General features: G+C 33.8%; 3 protein-coding genes across 3 annotated transcripts; 2 read left to right on the forward strand and 1 right to left on the reverse strand.

The window, feature by feature from the left end:
- Positions 1-1,460: 1,460 nt before the first annotated feature.
- Positions 1,461-2,702, reverse strand: LOC145555533 (uncharacterized). Its single transcript, XM_081617268.1, has one exon. It carries the CDS (start codon positions 2,700-2,702, stop codon positions 1,461-1,463), a length of 1,242 nt encoding a protein of 413 aa, XP_081473394.1.
- Positions 2,703-5,068: 2,366 nt separating this feature from the next.
- Positions 5,069-11,524, forward strand: LOC145556809 (putative vacuolar membrane protein YML018C). The gene is made up of 8 exons (XM_081618457.1): positions 5,069-5,429; positions 7,328-7,708; positions 8,390-8,607; positions 9,534-9,604; positions 9,696-9,797; positions 10,002-10,119; positions 10,206-10,341; positions 11,106-11,524. Exons 1-8 carry the CDS (start codon positions 5,349-5,351, stop codon positions 11,166-11,168), a joined length of 1,170 nt encoding a protein of 389 aa, XP_081474583.1. The 5' UTR covers positions 5,069-5,348; the 3' UTR covers positions 11,169-11,524.
- Positions 11,525-13,410: 1,886 nt separating this feature from the next.
- LOC145556810 (ER membrane protein complex subunit 7 homolog) lies at positions 13,411-17,238 on the forward strand. Its single transcript, XM_081618459.1, has 7 exons — positions 13,411-13,562; positions 13,683-13,726; positions 15,721-15,829; positions 16,087-16,150; positions 16,238-16,354; positions 16,444-16,552; positions 16,911-17,238. Exons 1-7 carry the CDS (start codon positions 13,468-13,470, stop codon positions 17,006-17,008), a joined length of 636 nt encoding a protein of 211 aa, XP_081474585.1. The 5' UTR covers positions 13,411-13,467; the 3' UTR covers positions 17,009-17,238.
- Positions 17,239-18,524: the final 1,286 nt, after the last annotated feature.

Below are 18,524 nucleotides of genomic sequence, written 5' to 3' on the forward strand. Positions count from 1 at the left end.
TCCTTCATTCAACGCCGCACAATTTCGTACCAAATCTCTGGCATTGGTTTAATAATTCAGAAGGAGATTCAGCTCTGTGTTGACAAAGAAAATGTCAGAAACCTGATAAAAATACTCCAAGAACCAAGTGATGATGAGGAGAAATTGAGAGCTCTTGATCAATTTATAGGTCGAATCTCAACTGGGTTTGATTTAGAATTGCAGAATTTGATCCTTGAAGAGAAATTGTATCCAATAGTTTTCGAGACGGTGCTTTATGATGATGATTGTTACCCACTAAATGTTCAAGAAAAAGTCGGGTGCGCGATTGGTGCTTTGATTCGGTTCAATCGGGATATGTTTGTTGATTATTTGTTGGAGGGTCTTATAATGCATGGTCTTGTATGTTATGGTACTAGCAGATCACTTAAGATTCTCTTAACTCTTGTGAAATCATGTGAAGGCCATTTGGTTAATGAGAAGTTGTTTAATGACACAATTTTAAACATTATTTGGTTATTAAGCTCAAATAATATACTGAGAAGATTAATGGCAATGCACTGCCTCGTCGAAATGGTGTATTACAGTACAAAGGAAGTACTCGAGTCTATGATTAATGCTGGATTGGTTGAGAAGCTGGTGTTGTTACAAAGAGAAGAGTTTAGGAGTGATTTAAGTGAAGTAGTGGTTTGGATAGAGGAAAGAAAAAACATACAACTATGTGTAGGTGATGATGAGTTGGAAAGTGAAGAGGGTGAATCTTCGTCGAGTAATCCATTTTCCGGGTGTATTGCAAGGTTGGTCGTGCAAGTGGAGGTAGGAGAAGGGATGGAGAAGAGTGAAAAGAAGGAAATTAAGATGATGATACTGAGGAGAGTCAGGGCAGCCTGTGTTTCTGAGGCAGAAGCTGCTACTGTTATTGCTGAAATTTTATGGGAATCTCATGCTTGATGCTATGATAATGTATGCTTTACAAGGTATCTCGGCGTACTGAATTAGCATCTTATGTATAGTCTCGTAATCAGGTTGAGGATGATAAAGAGTTATAAAGAACGGCTCAAGCTAGCTAAAGATAGTTCTACTTGTACATTAGGTAATACTACCATTGTACAAACACTGTACTGGGGTTCAATTTTAAATTTCTGTATCAATGAACAAATAACAAAGTGCTCTTGAGCCGTTAATTAAGCTGAGAATCTAAGATCTTATTACAGAAAAGCAGAATTATAACTCCCTAGAAGAATTGAGCAATTACCATGATTGTTTAGAAATTTCAAGTCTGACATCGATTATTACAGCTATTGATGAGCACAAAATTGGCTCATAGCATAAGTGGTTATCATTACTATGTAAAACAACCTAATACGAATTCAGATAATAAGAAACAAAATTTCAATTCATTGACAAATCCAAACAACCTAATATGCTAGTAGTAGAATTTAACAAACTGTAACAAAAACTAAAAATTCTAATCAGTGTAATTAAACCCACAAATCACCTTCAACTGGAGGATAGTTGACAAATTTCCTTTGCTTGGTGAGGAGCCGTGTCCTAGCCTTGTTCAGGGGAGAACACGGCGACTTAATCATCCTCTTTTGAACATTCTTCTCTGCCGCACTAACATAAGGCAATAATAGATCATTGTCTTCCTTCTGCCTCTCAACTTCAGGCCGATAAAATTTCAGCACAACCTCCTCTCTTTCGGGTATGTCCTCATTATCATTGTCGTCATCATTAGCCTCATCACACGTTGTAGACTCGTACCATTCATAAAAATTCTCATTCGTTTTCAAATGACTTGCAAAACCCCCCTTTCCTAGAAATTCCTTCATAGTCCTCACTTGAATAATCTCCCTAAAATCATCCAAACTTCCCTCAAAATTTCCACCAATCTTTTCTTTCAACAGAACACACTCTTCCTCTGTCTCTAATTTGTACGAAAACTTGTTTAACATATCATTATCAAACATTAAAGTCAAGGCATCCGTAACAGCCGTATAAACAGACTCACAATCATTATCTTCGAAATCATCTCTTTTCAACAAACTTGATAAATAAGAAACACATTCTTTCCAATGCTTGTTACTCAAATAATCGCCATTCACCACTGTAATCAAAAACAACCACGTCGAAATCGTGCTCGCCAAAACCGATCCAGGAGAATTAGACTTATGACCAAAACCCCAAACAACCCGCATCACCTTCTCTACTTCCATCGAACTCCTCGAACCAAAGAACCCAACCATTCCTAAACACGCTATCAACTCTAAAACCACGTCACCTTCATACTCCAAACTAACCAACGCGTTAGCAAGTTTAGGAACACACTGATGAAAGATGTCAGAAGATTTATCCTCGTTAACAAGATTAATAACAACGAGAGATATGATACGAACAGCAAGGCGAATCTCGGTCTTAGAAAACTTACTAGACCCAATTTTCTTAAAAGTAAGGCGATGTAGGCAACGGTGAATTAGTGTAACGTAATTTTTATCAACAAATTCGTGACGAGCGTTTGAAGATAAAAAGTGAACTAATGATGTTAGTGTTTTTTCCCTTAACGATCTTTGCTTACTATCGAGTTGAATGGTGAAATCATAGGATTTGTTCTCCTTCTCAACTTGCTTTCGAGGTTCGGAGTTGTTATCCTTCTCATCAACTTGCTTTCGATGTTGCCGTTTTCGCTCGGCTGAACGAGCATTAATGGTTGAGTAGTTCTTCATTGTTTTGTTGAACGAGGAGATATGGAGATTTATGGGTTATGTTAAGTTTTTAAGAAATACGAAGCATATATAAAACGGAGAAAGAAGGATAAAAAAAATAGGAAAGTTATAATTTTATGGAAATTTTATGGAAATTTTATTGATTATTAATTTATTATAACCAATCCTTGTTTAAATAGGAGAGGAAGTTAGCAGACGTAATTCATGAAACAATACGGATAATTATTCGGAACTAGTTTATAATTTGTATGAACGTCTTTGATAATTTTCTGGCATGTAATTTTTTTTTTCTAAGATATATTATTATTCTAAGTAATACTGTTAAGATTTATATAGAAAATATATCACATTAATATACTACTACGTATTTTTTTTATATTCCTAACAAAATTAGTTAAAAATTAGTTAAAGCTAAATTGAGATAAACCCAAAAGATGAACGCATGTGGTCGATGTGGTGATGTTGATATCATTTTCAATTCTTAATAAGCAAATCAATTGTTGATTAACAGTGGCATAATTACACACCATTATCATTCATCAGATATTAGCCAGCGAAATTATGAAGAATGCCATAGCCAATCTGTCGGTTCATTTATTTTGTTATGCAATATAGAACAATTTAATTTATTAATATCCCAATACCCCACGCACCAACCAAAATTAACTGTTTTTTCACGATTATTTATTTATTTATTTTATATTTCATTATACTACGAGTAATGTTTAAATTTAGGCTCTGTTTCGTGGTAGCGTTTAAGGTACCGGTTAGCGTTTTAACCAGGCAAAACGCTACCAGAAAAAATTTGAGAGTGTTTGGCAAGGTAACGGTTCTAGTAGCGGTTAACGGTAGAGGTAGCACTTAGGTATTTTTTCTCAAACGTTATAAATAGTAGTGTTTGAAAGTAGCGGGTAGCATTTGACAGCTTTTATTACTTTTTAAACAATATTTATATAAATTTTTATATATTTTAATATTGCAACCGCTACTTTTGCCAGACACTCATATTATCAATCATTACTTTGACAGCTAACCTCTACCCACTACTAATTGACCGGTATTCGCTACCTTAACAGCTTCCCGCTACTCGTCCGCTAAAAGCTACCGCTACCGCTACTTTTGCCAAACTGGACCTTAAACAATATATTTGAGGGTGAATTTCTACCCAATCCAAATGTGATCAATTGTCATCTCTGACTCTAAATAACTAATCCCTCTATCCCTAATTTTTTTTTGCCTATTTACCTATTACAAAAATACGGGTCACACTTTTAAATATTTGACCCTAAAATACTCATAATCTATAAGAGATAAAATAGTCATTCATGTGCGATCTTGTTCAATTCTCTCATTGAATATTTTATTAATATATAATTTTTATAATTTTTACACATATAAAATTATAGATAAAACTATTTTAATTACACATTAAATGGGGCAATTAGGGACAGAGGAGGTATCAAGTAGTCCTTAGTATTTTTCAGGAAAAAAAAAAAATTATTGGTTAGTAAGAAAAAGTAATTAGTATGTAGGAGAGGTAACTTATTATGAAAGTGTGATTTAGACTCTCCTAAACCCTTACCAACAAGCCCAACACTTTAAAAGTTGTGAATCGAAAAATAAGTGATGAAATACTAATAAATAAATGTAGGGCTTGTTCACATTTACTTACCTGAACTCTTAGGGCCTGTTCACACACTGAATTAAAAGGCGTTTCTAATAACGTCGATAAACGGAATCAAATGCTCAACCTCTTATAACTAAATTGACTATTTAGCCATATAAGACAAATATCAACTATGATATTAAAATGTAAAGAAGATTATATATGTGTAAACCACAAGGTTCAATTAAAAAAAAAATAATAAAATAAAAACCTCTGAGAATAAGTGAATAATTCAATTTTAGTTTAATAATGACAATTTCAATTTTAAAAAACCTTTTTAAAAAATTACTAATTGTATGTCTACAACAGTAGAAACCCGGAGCAACGTCCGAGCTACTCACTAGTTTATATATAAAGAGCAGGTATATATGAACCGTGTGATAGAGTATGGAGTAAATAATCATGTGATTACTTGATAAGTATCATAGGAGAGTATTACAAGAATTATTCAAACAACCCGTCAAACAAAAAAAAAAATTTATTCGAACAATGACACAAAATATATATTGATAAAAGTAAAATCCTTATTTATTAAATGAAAAAAACCAATAAAACATTGAAAATTAAAGAAAATAAAATCTTTATTTATTACTGTCATTTATTACCCCCTATCAAAATGGGTTATAGTCAACTAAGTCAAAAAAAAATTTACACATAACCATTAACAAGAGCGAAAACTAACTAGTAACAACCAAAAATTATTTTTTTTAGTGTTTCCCTCCTCTTCAATCTCTTTTATTTTTCCTCTTTCCTACAAAGGAAAAAAAAAATTCCCCACAATTCTGCTTGAAGCAACCCAACTCATCCTCAACAATAATAGGTTAATCAAATTCTCAGATCTCATACCCTTTTCTGTGAATTTCAGCAACCAAATTAGCCCCATAAATTTTCTCAAAAAATCCCAGCTCAAATAGATCTCTTTGGGTTTTTCTTATTGATTAAGCTTTTGTGATTTTGGGGGGTTTCCATTGATTTTTGAGATGAATATCAAGTATAATGCTGGTTTGTTTCTCATTGGAACTGTTGTTATCATTTGGGTCTCTTCTGCAGAAGTTACCCAGGTTAGTATTTAATTTTGTTCAATTGAATAATTTGCTCTTTTTTAGGATTTTAATACAAAATTTGGGCTGAATTGCTAAATATAATCATGGGTTTTATTTTGGTAATTTGAAACTGGTTTTACTGGTTAATGATATTTGTTTCAATTTTTGATGTGGGTCTGTAATCTGTATCTAGTAGTTCAAAGTTGGAAGCTACTGTTGCATTTTTTTTTTGGATACGTGTGTGTTAATTTTAGTAGAACTTCTGCTGAAAAATTGGGAATTGGAGTTGATATTTTGATAATTTTAGTTGTTATAATTTGCAAATAGTACATTTGTTATAATTATTATTTACTGGAAATGGGTTTATAAATTATAATAGAAGGTTAGGGAAAATTTTGCATTTGTGCAGTAATGACTCACCCAAATGCTTCATTTAAATATATGTATAACATAAAATATGATTGATTATAGAAGACTTTATTAAGATGGAGTTCTAAGTATACAATAAGGGGGTGATTGACCAAAGATTGACTGTTGAATTTAGAGAGAATGAGGTTGATTTCAGTCAATTGTTCGAGTCCGTATTGGGGTCTGATGAACTCTTTCGAACTCCAATACAATTACAACTTACCTGAAATATATTATGTCTTCCATCCAATTAGACTGTGTAGCCATGGTCATGTGGAAGTGGATATAATCCTTCAGCCAGGCCGGAGAGGACTGTTCTACTTATTTGTCCATTTGCATATAGTCACCCTGTCTAGAAATAATAATCACGTGCTATTTCGGAATGTCAGGAAAACACTCTCCTCTTTCAAATAATAGTTTGGTGAATATGGTATTCAGAAGATTCCTTTACTCCTTAGCTTAAAGGGAACAAAAAGGAGAATGTGAGAGTATGAAAGTATTATAATGGGTGTTTAAGTACGAACATGTCATATTGTTTACTATGGGAGGTGGCACAGTATGTCAATTTTCCTAGACCAGGGTGTATATTTTATGTGCACTTGTCACTTAGATGGAGTAATCCAATCAATGAAGTAGCAACTTGCTTGTATTGAATAGGATTCCAGTGGTGAAAACACACGACTTTCATATAGGGTGGGTGTAAGATCAGTTATTGGGTAAAAGAGTCAGCATAAACCCCACTTAGATGGATCTGGAGATTAAATAGCTTTATGATTTCATTCTGGTATCTGAGATAGTTTTTTGCAAATTTGGGTGACATTGTGAATAATGTATATCATTTGTGAACAATCTGAGGATTGCTTAAGAATAGGGAAACAATTAGCAAGTAGCAACAAAATATATATACTTTATTTATATGATCATTAAACGATGTTTACTGGGTGTTGGAAATGAGAGCTTGTGACCACACGAGTTCAATGATTTAGTTTTGGTTTTCGTGTTGAGCGTTACCGATCCCCTTTATTGTGATATTCCTGATAAAGATGAAGAGAGCATCACTATTGGAAACTGCAGGGTTGTTGGGGCCTTGGGGGGAGAGGGGCTGGTGCAATGCCTTAAATGAAGGTAGATAATGGAATGACAGTAGAAAAACCTTGGTGCTTAATAGACTGTTCCAAGACTAAAGCAAATTACAGCGACACCTTATTGTGGGGTGTACTCTGTTCAGTTTGTTATATTGCGATTAACTATCTCAGCAGCCTCAACTAATTCATATTCCTTGCCCTGAGAGTGTATGCAAGTGATGTATTTAAGCTATGCTCTGAATTGAAGTTTTACATGTGAAGATACAGCTTACATCTATGAATATTTTTCAGCTTTGCATAGTTGTATCTGTTTTTTGCTTCAAAATTACTTTTTTCTTGATTGTGTGCCAACATGATTGAGGCATATGTTTGTCCATAGTCTTCCATACCTTGTCTAACGCCTGACAAATATCTTCCATGCAGGACATATATAATGCATATAGACAGCCATTTGCAGTGACATATCTTGGGGCATCTCTAATGGTGGTTTACCTTCCCATATCCTATATTAAAGATTGGATTTATCGGAAAATGAAGAATTGCTCATCAAGGAATGGGAAACTTGCTGAAACTGTAAAAGATTCTGTGGACATACTTGATTCTCCTCTTAAATACGTTGAGCAGAAAATCTGTGCAATGGAATTGGAAGGGACTCCCATTAAAAAAAACTGTGACTTGAACCTTTCTGTGGGAGAAGAAAAACCTTTTCTTGATGACGGTTTGAGGAAGCCTGAGAGGGAGCTCAGCAAATGGGAAATTGTTAGATATGGATTATACCTTGCCCCTCTTTGGTTTGCAGTTGAGGTAACTAAACTTCAGATTTTTGTCTATTAATATTTCTTTTCTGTTTGGATAATCTATTCTTGTCTACTTTTTTGTCGATCCATTTAATTGTTATAAGTTTGTTGCTTGAACAGTTACATCATTTGCTTTTTCTCTGTTATCTGTGCTTCTTCAAGTCTTTCTTTTCTTGAGGTGCTTTGAATTCTGTTTGTGTTTTGCATTCAATCATATATATTCTTATATTCTGCTGATTTAGGTTTTATGGTTATGCTTTAATATAATGAGTTTTAGATTAAGGATCCAAACCTTGACAATTGTTCATGATATTTATGTTCAAGTTCCACAATTGGTTACAACTTACAAGTAATTGGTGTACCAAAAGTATGCTTAACAAATTATTTAGTGTGATTGTATGTGGAGTAGGAAGAAGTGGTGGTTTAATGGCTAAATGGTTCAGTAATAATGTTTTATGTAGAGAAGGAATTTCTTTTAAAAAGTCTTGATTTAGGTTACAGATGATTTTCTTTGGACAAGAACTATATCAAAGGTTCTGGTAGATTTGAATTTGCCGTTGAAAGCTTGAAACTCAGCAGGTTGAGGTTGCACTGTGGAAGGGAATCCTGTTCTCTAATACATCTCATCTGTTCCCTTGATCTGCTTTGTACAGCAAAATTTATGACATGAAAATTTAATTTCCTGTAGTATCTCTCAAATGCTGCCTTGGCACGTACCAGTGTTGCAAGTACGACAGTCTTATCCTCAACCTCTGGACTTTTTACTCTTTTCATTGGAGTGCTCCTTGGAGAGGATTCATTGAACATGGCCAAGGTTGTTGCTGTATTTGTTAGCATGGCCGGTGTCGTCATGACTACTTTGGGGAAAACTTGGGCCTCAGATGAGTCGGAACTTAGTAGTTCAAGGTAAATCTTCTGAAGTGTCTGTAATTTTGTCATTTCTATTAAGTACATCAGTGATGTATCAGGTGGTATGCTACAGGATGATTCACTTTACTTCTGTTTCAGCCCCATCCCCATTTGTCTAGTGCACAAATATAGGAGCACAATAAAAGATTACTTATCTTTGAAAAATCCATTATGTCAAGTTAGTATTATTTTGGTTGCACAATATGAAAAATTTTGGTTGCAATTTATATCAATTAGCAACTGTTTACACAAGTTATTGTCTTGCATGTTCATTGCCATTCATCAGTTTAGAATTTAATGCTACAAGTAGTTTACTTTAATTTAAGACTAATTGTTCCTCTATTGTTTATGGACCATTTTACTTTGTCAATAGTTGGCTTGCCATTATTTCCCCATAAGCTTTTTCTTAATCATTGTGACTATATAGTAAACTGTGAAATTAATGTTATCACATTTAGGCCATAGAAATGTGGAGAATCAATTTAAGAATTGAATCTCAAGCTGGTGTGGAGCGTAAGCTATCATGTAAATTAGTTAGGGAGGTAATTATGTCACCTGCCAAATTGGAGGGGTGTATACTCCTTTATGTGGGCATTTGGTTCCTCCACCAAGTTTTAACAACCTCCATCACCACCTTTTAGAAGCCGCCTAATTGATTCTTGTAACCCCATATGACCATATTTCATTCCTCTCACTCCAAGCATAGCCTTATATAGAAATTCTAGTTTAGATGCTAGTTTGGCATAGCAACAAGCAGACATTTACACATAGGTTATGATGTAACATCTCTTTAGCTGAAGCCCAAAGTATGCTGTTCACATTCTGGCATCTACTAGGATACCTCATGCTGCTTCTGGTGTTCTTTTCAATGTTTGTGATTTAGATTACTGTTTGACAATTCAAATTTTTAAAATTTTTTCCAGCGATGGTCAACGTTCACTCGTGGGGGATCTTTTTGGGCTTCTCTCAGCTATGTCATATGGGCTTTTCACTGGTAAGATGCTACATTTAAAACTTCAATTTGTTATTGTTAGCACCCTGCGGCGACGCCTCCTGCAATGCTTACAATCCTATTAATTTTGCAGTGCTACTGAAAAAGTTTGCCGGTGAGGAAGAAGGAAAAGTGGATGTTCAGAAACTTTTTGGATACATTGGTTTCTTTACTCTAATAGCCCTTTGGTGGCTTGGTAAGTGATCTTTCTTTGATTTTACAAGTGATTCTGGAACAAAGGGTAAAAATTGTGATAAAAATGCTAGTGCAGTGCTGATTAACTGTTTCTGATTCTCTTTGTTTGCTGAAGTATGTGATTTTCTTCCATGTGCCTTGTGAGGAGCTATATTTTATTTTCCTGTTTGGTTGAATGACAGTTATTCTGCTATTTGTCTTTCAGTGTGGCCATTGACGATTTTAGGGATTGAACCAAAGTTCACTATACCTCACTCTGCTAAAACAGACGAGGTTGTTCTTGCAAATGGACTGATTGGAAGCGTTCTATCTGATTACTTTTGGTATTTAGTCCTTTTCCAAATCCTTCTAATAAATGGTTTATTTTTTCAGTTAACTCTTAACATACTAATTCACCTATTCTTATCAGGGCATTATCTGTTGTATGGACAACTCCTCTGGTTGCAACTTTGGGTATGTCGCTTACGATCCCTCTTGCAATGTTGGCTGATATGATTATACATGGTCGCCATTATTCCATAGTCTATGTTCTTGGCTCTATCCAGGTAACTTCATCAATTTAGATTCAAATTTAATTTATTGTACATAGTAAGAAATATGATTGACAAGATAATTTTCATTTCCAATTACTGACAAAGAGAGTTGTTTCTGCTTTCTTTACTTATTGAGTTTGCCAACTTATTAAATGAGTTTAAAAAATACATTAGTTGTGCATAAAGTCCTTATGAGTTGAGTCTCATACTTCCTATTCTCTACTGAAATGGTGGTTGTTTCTTAATGCCTTCCTCTTTTTTCTCATGGTCTTGTTTGTGGTACTACTAAGAGTATAGTAGTATACTGTTGGATGATACCCTTACTAAAATCTGGCCGATGTTCTGATAATTATTTCCACTGACAGCCCTTTTGGTGTTAATTTGACATAAATGCCTCATCTGAATGCCCAGTTTATGCATCTCCGCTTACATAGATGCAGTTTTCCTTCATTTCTTACTAGAGTTACTACCACCTCAAAAGTCAAAATACGAGCTTCTTTGGCAAACAAAATTAAATTTACAAATGGAGATGCTTTATCATGGACATTTATGTAGGATTAATTTGTGCCAGAACATAATTTTATTGTCATGCTGCTAATCATTAATGTGTACCAAATCAAACCGTAAATGCCTAGGCTCAGATGACTTGGCTGTTCTTCAAATACTCATACTTCTTTCTCCTGTTAAAAACATTTGTAGGCATGCATTGTTTTGAGGGTTTACAATTTTCAATCAATATTGCTTTAACATGTTCATGGGAACGCTCAACATTTCAGGTATTTGGCGGATTTGTAATTGCTAATCTTTCAGATTGGTGCTCGAAGAAGCTGGGTTTATAACGTTGCCGGAACTACACTTAACTGAGTATCATATTCTTTTTTCTCGTCATCAGCCTTGCTCTTTGGGCGAGAAGTGTCATAAAAAAAGGAGCGTGAACTCCCAAGGGGTAAACGACATTTGCACAGAATATAAAAGAGCAAAATAATGTAATCTAAATCATGTCTTGGTGAAATATGAATAATGATAGTCTGAAGGTTAGTTACCAACAAGAAAGAAAGAAAAAGAAAAAAAAAATCAGTTTTTGTATGGGTGTTGCAGTTGCACCCTCTGTGTATATATACTTTGATTTTGTATTGATCTGAAATAAAAATTTAAGTCAATTTTGTTTCAAAGTCACTGTGAAGTTTAATTTTCACCTCCTACTTTCAGGGTCCAAATTTGGCATCCCAAGCACAATATATGGGCCAAAAAGACCCCTTCCTATTAGTCCCTAATTATCTTAACAGTAAGAGTAAACCCTAAAGAAGCGTGATCACTATCACAACTCACAAGATTCACAACATCAAAAGGACTTTTTTATTTTTTTATTTTTTTTTTTAAACCAACTTTAGAAAATAGGGTAATGTTATATACAAACCTTGTACAAAAGTTTTTAATGCACTTCCTAGTGTGATATGGAATACGGTTTGGAAATAGTATTATTAATCCTTGACTATGTTTATTAATCCTTGACTATGTTTATTATACCTTTTCTAGTTTCTTATTGGTTGTATATATCACTTTCCTATAGATTCGGGGGCGTTTGGTTCACAAATTGTATGGGGTTGGAATCAGGAATGAAACCACAGTGGTATGGGTTTGGAACTCGATTTTTAATACCATATGTTTGGTATGATTATGAAATGCAATTTTTTTTCTATTGTTTGATACCTAAAAGTATGGGAATGAGTCAAACCCACCTCCCCCCCAAGGTTTCTAAACCCCATACCTTGAGGGTTTGAGGTATGGGTTTGAAACTCTTAAGGGGGCGTTTGGTTCACGAAATATAGGTATGAGGTATGGGTTTAGAATGACTAAAACCCATACCATATGTTTGATTGTCAAAAATATGAATTTCAAACCCATACCTCAAACCCATGAGGTATGGGGTTTAGAAACCTTGGGGGGAGGTGGGTTTGGCTCATTCCATTCCCTTAGGTATCAAATAAAAGGAGAAAATAGTGAGATATTCCATTCCAGAATTAAACCAAACACATGGTATTAAGTATTAAGTTCCAACCCGATACTACCTTAACCCCATTCCTGATTCCAACCCCATACCACTCTGTGAACCAACGCCCCCTAAAATAATAAAACAAACATAAAGTATGAGTTTAAACCATTCTAAACCCATACCGTATACCTTAATTAAGTGAACCAAACGTCCAAATTAAACGCCCCCTTACTCTATATCTCAAAATTTTCATTTCTATCTAAGTTTTAGTAGAGAGTAATGTAAAATCAAATACGGAGTATATTGTTAAATATATACATTGACAATTGTACTAAATAAAATGTTGTAATTTCTAGGCAATAGAGGAGTAGAGGACGCATGAGACTCTCTATGTTTCCGATTAATCACAATTAGACCTGGTTATTGGGCGGGTCGGGTCAGGGTCGATGCGGGTCGGTTGCGGGTCAGGGTCAGGGTCAAAGAGGGTCACATTTTATAGGGTCAATATAGGGTCGGGACAATGTGGGCCGCGGGTCGATAATGGGCGGGCCTACAAAATATCAATTAAAACAAATATTGGACAAAACCATTATTAAATACATATGAATACAAATTAATCTATATAATTATTTTTACATTATGTATTTTCTTTATCAACTAAATTGGAAAAACATGTTGGCCCTATATTGACCCTACCCAATAAGGGCCCTGTCCATTAAAAGCCCTATAAGCTTGGCCCTGATCTATTATCATTGGGCTACCCTGTCCAATAACCACCTCTAATCACAATATATTGACTATTACACTATTTATCATGTCTACAACAAAATATTAATCAGATTAGATAAAACATTGTTGAATTATCATTTGTAGTGTATATTTTTGAAATATTACTATGTATTTAATTTACTACTCCGTAAAAGATGTTACTTGTGTAAACAAATTACCAAAGTTGCTTAATGAGAAAGTAAATTGTTGCGATTAATATGATTACATTAATCTAAATTAGAGTGATTAAAATTAATGACACCCAAGTGCCAATTACTTTACTAAATTGCTAAACGACCCTTTGCCTATTCAGTCTTCACCAAATGAGCATATCGACTTAAATTAAAAGCAGATTGACTGCTTCGAACTCTTCTGCTATGGCGACGATAAACAGATCCAATCTTCTTCTCTCTCTTTCTCTAACGCTTTGTTTCTGCGTTCTTCTGCCAACAACTCTCGCTTTCTCATCTGGGTATGTCTAATTATTCTTCCAATTTTATTATTTGACGGTTATTTTTTTGTTTTTTGAACCAAATTGCCAATTATTGAGATCTACATCATATTAATTTTGTTGATTACTTTGATTTTTCAGGCTGAATGATGGTTTCACTATCAATGGTCGAGTAAAAATCCCAAGTACGATTATTCTGACCCTCTTTTTTTTTTTCTTCTTCTCAATTTAGTTGTTAGATATATGTTTTCTGTTCTGAATAATTTTAATTGAGAATTTATGTCATTAATTAATGTACAGTTTGCTAGTTTCTTAAATTGAAAGACTTGATTTTTATGTGGGTTTGAATCTGATTATTGAAACAATCATAGCACAACAAATTATAGGTTGACCTATATGGATTATAATTGAAGACATTGTTGTTGATTTTTGAATTACTTGAAGCTTTTGAATTATTAGAATATTGTAAGATGAGATAATTTTGTCTATAGGTTTACTAATACATTCAATATCATTCGAATTTCTCCATGTATTGTGTAGTGTGGCCGTGCGCTGGGGGGGTTAACTGAGTAGTTTATTTGGTTGGAGTTAGTCTCTTTGGATTAATTTGACATCTCATATCTCGCGGTAGGTCGGTGTCCTGTTGATGGGTGTTAGACTGTTAGCTTTGGGTTGATCTAGTGAAATGATAACCAAACTAGCTATGGTTTTTGTGGCAATATTGATACATGTTGTGAAGAGAGGTTGAGAAGTCAAAGCTCTCTTATTATTGAGATTAAGAATAATTCCCGACAGTAGCTTTCTTTGGAAAAGTTTGTACTTGGTAATAGGTATTAAAAAAGTATGCATGATACAGTAAAGGAATGTAGTGTGGAATAAGAATGAACTATGAAAGATGTTTTAATTGGTGCTAATACTAAGGGCACAAAGCGATTGTTCAATCATATATAGGATTTTGCTTAAAACTGATGAAGAGCTCAGATTTAGAGGTCTGAGTAGAAGCTCCGTTATCAGTTCTTTGGTCTTCACCAATGGTTGTATTCTTAGCCTGCAGAATTTGTAATTCAATCATCAATCATGGTGAATTTTACACAGGAGTAGACAAAACATTGAACCAAGTTACAAGGCCTACAACTTAGTAGTATGACTCGAGACATCTAAGTGCTGTGAGTTGGATTTTAGAAAGTGATTAACCAATAACGCTATTTTTTTTTTGAAACAAACCAATAACGTTATAATTAGGTGTAAAGAAGAGAGATTTGCATTAGAATGATAACCAATGTATAATTCCCAAACCAACACAAACTAAGCCTTTTAATATCAGCTGGATTGTAATCGTTGCTAACAAAATAGCACATGAAATCCGTGCAATACACTTGCTTTTAACTACCTAACACTACTTCCATGATGGTTTCAAAACTGTTTTTTAGGGAGAAAATTTGTAGGCAAAGATGAAATAGATGTTCTAACTTCTAAGAGATATGAATAATTACTAAATGACTAGTATGAATAACTTAATGGCAGACAGTGAGTGACTACGTTGATAATCTGTATGAACTAATCATTAGTCCAGATATAATTTACATAGCTCAAACCCCTCATAATTAAGGATATATCTACTTTGTATTATACAATTCTGCTAAATAACCTTCTATTATACTTTGGGCGATTCCCATTTCCTCACATTACTGAATTCTAGCGAGGATATTTTGGGAGATTCAGTCACAAACTACACGTAGTACTATTCTAGAAACGGTGACAATATTGTTTAAACATTTTGCTATGGCATATGTGACTATTATTCTCGATGGATGGTTCAAATTACAACCCGTCATAAATGTACTATAAGTGAAAGTGTGAAACTAACAAGAATTGGATATAAGGAGTAGCTACATGGCATCCTATTTATCAAATGTGGAAAGTTATTGGTCATTATTCTGTCATTTTCATTTTTAATAGGACAGAGTGATTAAGATTTCCTGATTTTTAATAGGACAGAGCTATGTTATAGTATACATAGTTATGTCAACAACTAAAATTATTGCTTTCAACTTTATACACTAGGATCACATCCCCATATTCTATTACTTTTTTCTGTGCTGATGATGCTTCCTTGCATAATGTTATGGTTCATGTTGACGAAAAAATCCAACAAACTGAACCACATCTTTCCTTGCAGATTTTGGGACTAGAGATTTTGGTTTGCCTGCAAAGACTTCAAATATCAAAGTGATACTCAATGGTGGTCAAAGGGTTACATTTTTGAGGCCTGATGGATATTTTTCATTGTATCCTACCATGTAGATCCTACGAAGTGTACTTTTAAATTTTATGTTTATTTTGAATACAGTTTATTTCATTATAAGACTTCATATAAATCTGTAGGGATAGGGCCATTCCTTTTGGATGGTCTTAATCTGACAAGCTTTTGCCAATCCTCAATGTCTTGCTTGAATTGTGTTTTATACATATGCTAATGAAGAATAAATTCACTAATACTTAATTGTCTCTTGCTCTATAAATTATTCCTTTACTATGCTTAAAGCCATAACGTTCCAGCTGGCACTCATCTAATTGAAGTGGCTGCAACTGGTTATTTCTTTTCACCGGTATGTCTATTTTATGGGGTTTTTTATTTTTATTTTTTGGAGGTATGGGTTATCACTGTGTAGTATTTTTTCATGTTGTTTGTGTAGGTTCGTGTTGATGTTAGTGCTAGAAACCCTGGAAAAGTCCAGGCTGCATTGACGGAAACCAGAAGAGGGTTGTCTGAGTTGGCTTTGGAGCCCTTGAGAGAGGAATACTACTATGAGGTAAGCCATGAACTAGTCTTGTTTATCACGGAGTATCATTCTATCCAACAGTGAATCTCACACAATTGGTCATGCTTTGCTAACCACAGAAAAGGGAACCCTTCTCACCCCTGTCTCTAGTGAAGAGCCCTATGGGTCTTATGGTTGGATTCATGTTGTTAGTTGTCTTCGTGATGCCCAAACTAATGGAAAACATGGGTAACTGTTCTGAACTCTTAAATTAGTTAACTCTATTCTTGCTTACATAGAATTGCATCTATTTGTGAATTGTGACTGCACCACCTGCTAATTATGTGTATCCAAGAAATAACAGAAGCAAATACCTAAAAGTATCCTGGAAAGTATCGTTGAGGAGAATTCATGCTAATATAGCCGGAAAACTACTTCCTAACCAGCTTATAAATTTTTTCTTCTGAGCAACCTGTATAAATGTTTAAATGCATCTCCTTAACAGTATATTTTTGAACTTATCATATACTTTGACTCTACTCTAAGTTTGGCTTTTGCTTTATGGAGAGCTTCTTTCAGTATATAATGTATGTTGTATCCCTGGCAGATCCTGAGGAAATGAGACAAGCTCAAGAGCAAATGAGGAGTCAAGGTGGACCATTGGCAAGCTTGTTAGGCGGTGGTGCTGCTGCTCCGAGAAACTGACTCTAAAGTCATTGTTTTAAGATGCTAAATTTATAGTACAATATTTAGATTTCATTCACTTTTTTGTCGTTTATGTACTTTTTCATAGGTTCAGTATTTTAACATTAAGTGCACCAATCCACGTATGTTAGGTTCCCTATTACATTGCCCCCCCTCCCTCAGTTGCACTTTTGCGAACGAGTGGCCTTATATTTTTGTAATGAGGCATGCAGTCAAATTGATTTGATCAATCTTAAGGTTAATCAGATAAAAATGCAAAGTGATATGAATGAACAAACCCACCTATGTTACCATATAACCTAACTCGATATCAACTTGTAGGCCTAATTTAACCGCTCTACTTGGTTTAGTTGGGTTTAGGGTTAACTTGACTTGCTAAAAGTTAAAGTGGCTCAAGTTAAAAAAATGTAGAATTTGTGAAAAACACAATTACCTTTTAGGCTTTTCTTGATTTATTTGACTTAATATTTTGTGTTATTAAATTTATAAAAAATACTACGTATAAGAACTTTCCTTTGTTTTTCTTTTAAAAAATAAAATATTACCGTATGTGTTGTTCAATTTATGAAATACTAGTGTTGTGCCCGTGTGATGCTCGGGTTGTTTATTGAATTTTAAGATAAATTTTTAATCTATATGCCAAGTTTTAAAACATATCATTGATATAAAATTAGTTAGGAATTGATGTGTTTTTGTGACGATTTAAACTATGTAGTAGGCATGTAATGAGTTAATGACTAATAATAATAATATTGGTGAAAAACATTTCTTGACCCGTAACTTGAAATAATGAGTTAATGACCCTGTCCAAAATGACTCGTGACCCGACCCGATTAAACAAAGCAATCGTTTTAAATGTGGTATATTTTGAACTAATTCCTTCGTTTTAAAAAAATATTATGATGATACAAAAAATAAATTTATATTATAATTTATGAGTATTATAATCTAATTATTTTTTGAATAGAATTATAATTCAATTTGTACATATGAAATATTGGTAGTTTATTGAAAAAAAAAAAAAAAACTCTAAATCAACAATTTTATCCTAAAATTCTATCCAAATTTGATTGTAAATAGAATTCTAAACTAACTTTTTTTATCCCTACAAATTGAGTTCTATATAACTCTATCCAACGTAGCGCGACACTTAAGTTTAGCTTTATATATTAGTTATATGATACGAAAGTTATTAGGAAAGCCAGAAGCACGTAAGTTGGAAGTAATTAGAATTAATAATTGTTTAAAAAGTTTTTACAGTAGGAATAAATTCAAGTTTCCAGCTTCAGTGAATAAAAAAAAAAAAAGAATAAAGAGTTTTTCGTTCAAAGCAGGGGAAATCAATTACACAGAAAACTAAGGTAAGGTTTTGTTACTTTAATCTGTTTAGTTCAATTTTGGTCTTTGATTTTGAGATTAATTACTCAATTGGTGTAATTGTTGTTTTCCAATAACTCAATAAAATCTCCTTTTGGCAGGCTCAAATTGACAAATATTCAAGGATATATAATAAGAA

This window comes from Chenopodium album, chromosome 8 (genome assembly GCF_948465745.1).
Source record: "Chenopodium album chromosome 8, dcCheAlbu1.1, whole genome shotgun sequence".
Lineage (NCBI taxonomy): Eukaryota > Viridiplantae > Streptophyta > Magnoliopsida > Caryophyllales > Amaranthaceae > Chenopodium > Chenopodium album.

What these genes read in the sequence shown, in the direction of transcription:
- LOC145555533 (XM_081617268.1), bottom strand. Translation starts at nt 2,702, where the DNA reads ATGAAGAACTACTCAACCATTAATGCTCGTTCAGCCGAGCGAAAACGG.
- LOC145556809 (XM_081618457.1), top strand. Translation starts at nt 5,349, where the DNA reads ATGAATATCAAGTATAATGCTGGTTTGTTTCTCATTGGAACTGTTGTT. An exon ending in CTTCTGCAGAAGTTACCCAG is followed by an intron (nt 5,430 to 7,327) that starts GTTAGTATTTAA and finishes TCTTCCATGCAG; the next exon opens with GACATATATAATGCATATAG. An exon ending in GTTCTATCTGATTACTTTTG is followed by an intron (nt 10,120 to 10,205) that starts GTATTTAGTCCT and finishes TATTCTTATCAG; the next exon opens with GGCATTATCTGTTGTATGGA.
- LOC145556810 (XM_081618459.1), top strand. Translation starts at nt 13,468, where the DNA reads ATGGCGACGATAAACAGATCCAATCTTCTTCTCTCTCTTTCTCTAACG. An exon ending in CTGGTTATTTCTTTTCACCG is followed by an intron (nt 16,151 to 16,237) that starts GTATGTCTATTT and finishes TTGTTTGTGTAG; the next exon opens with GTTCGTGTTGATGTTAGTGC. An exon ending in CAAACTAATGGAAAACATGG is followed by an intron (nt 16,553 to 16,910) that starts GTAACTGTTCTG and finishes TATCCCTGGCAG; the next exon opens with ATCCTGAGGAAATGAGACAA.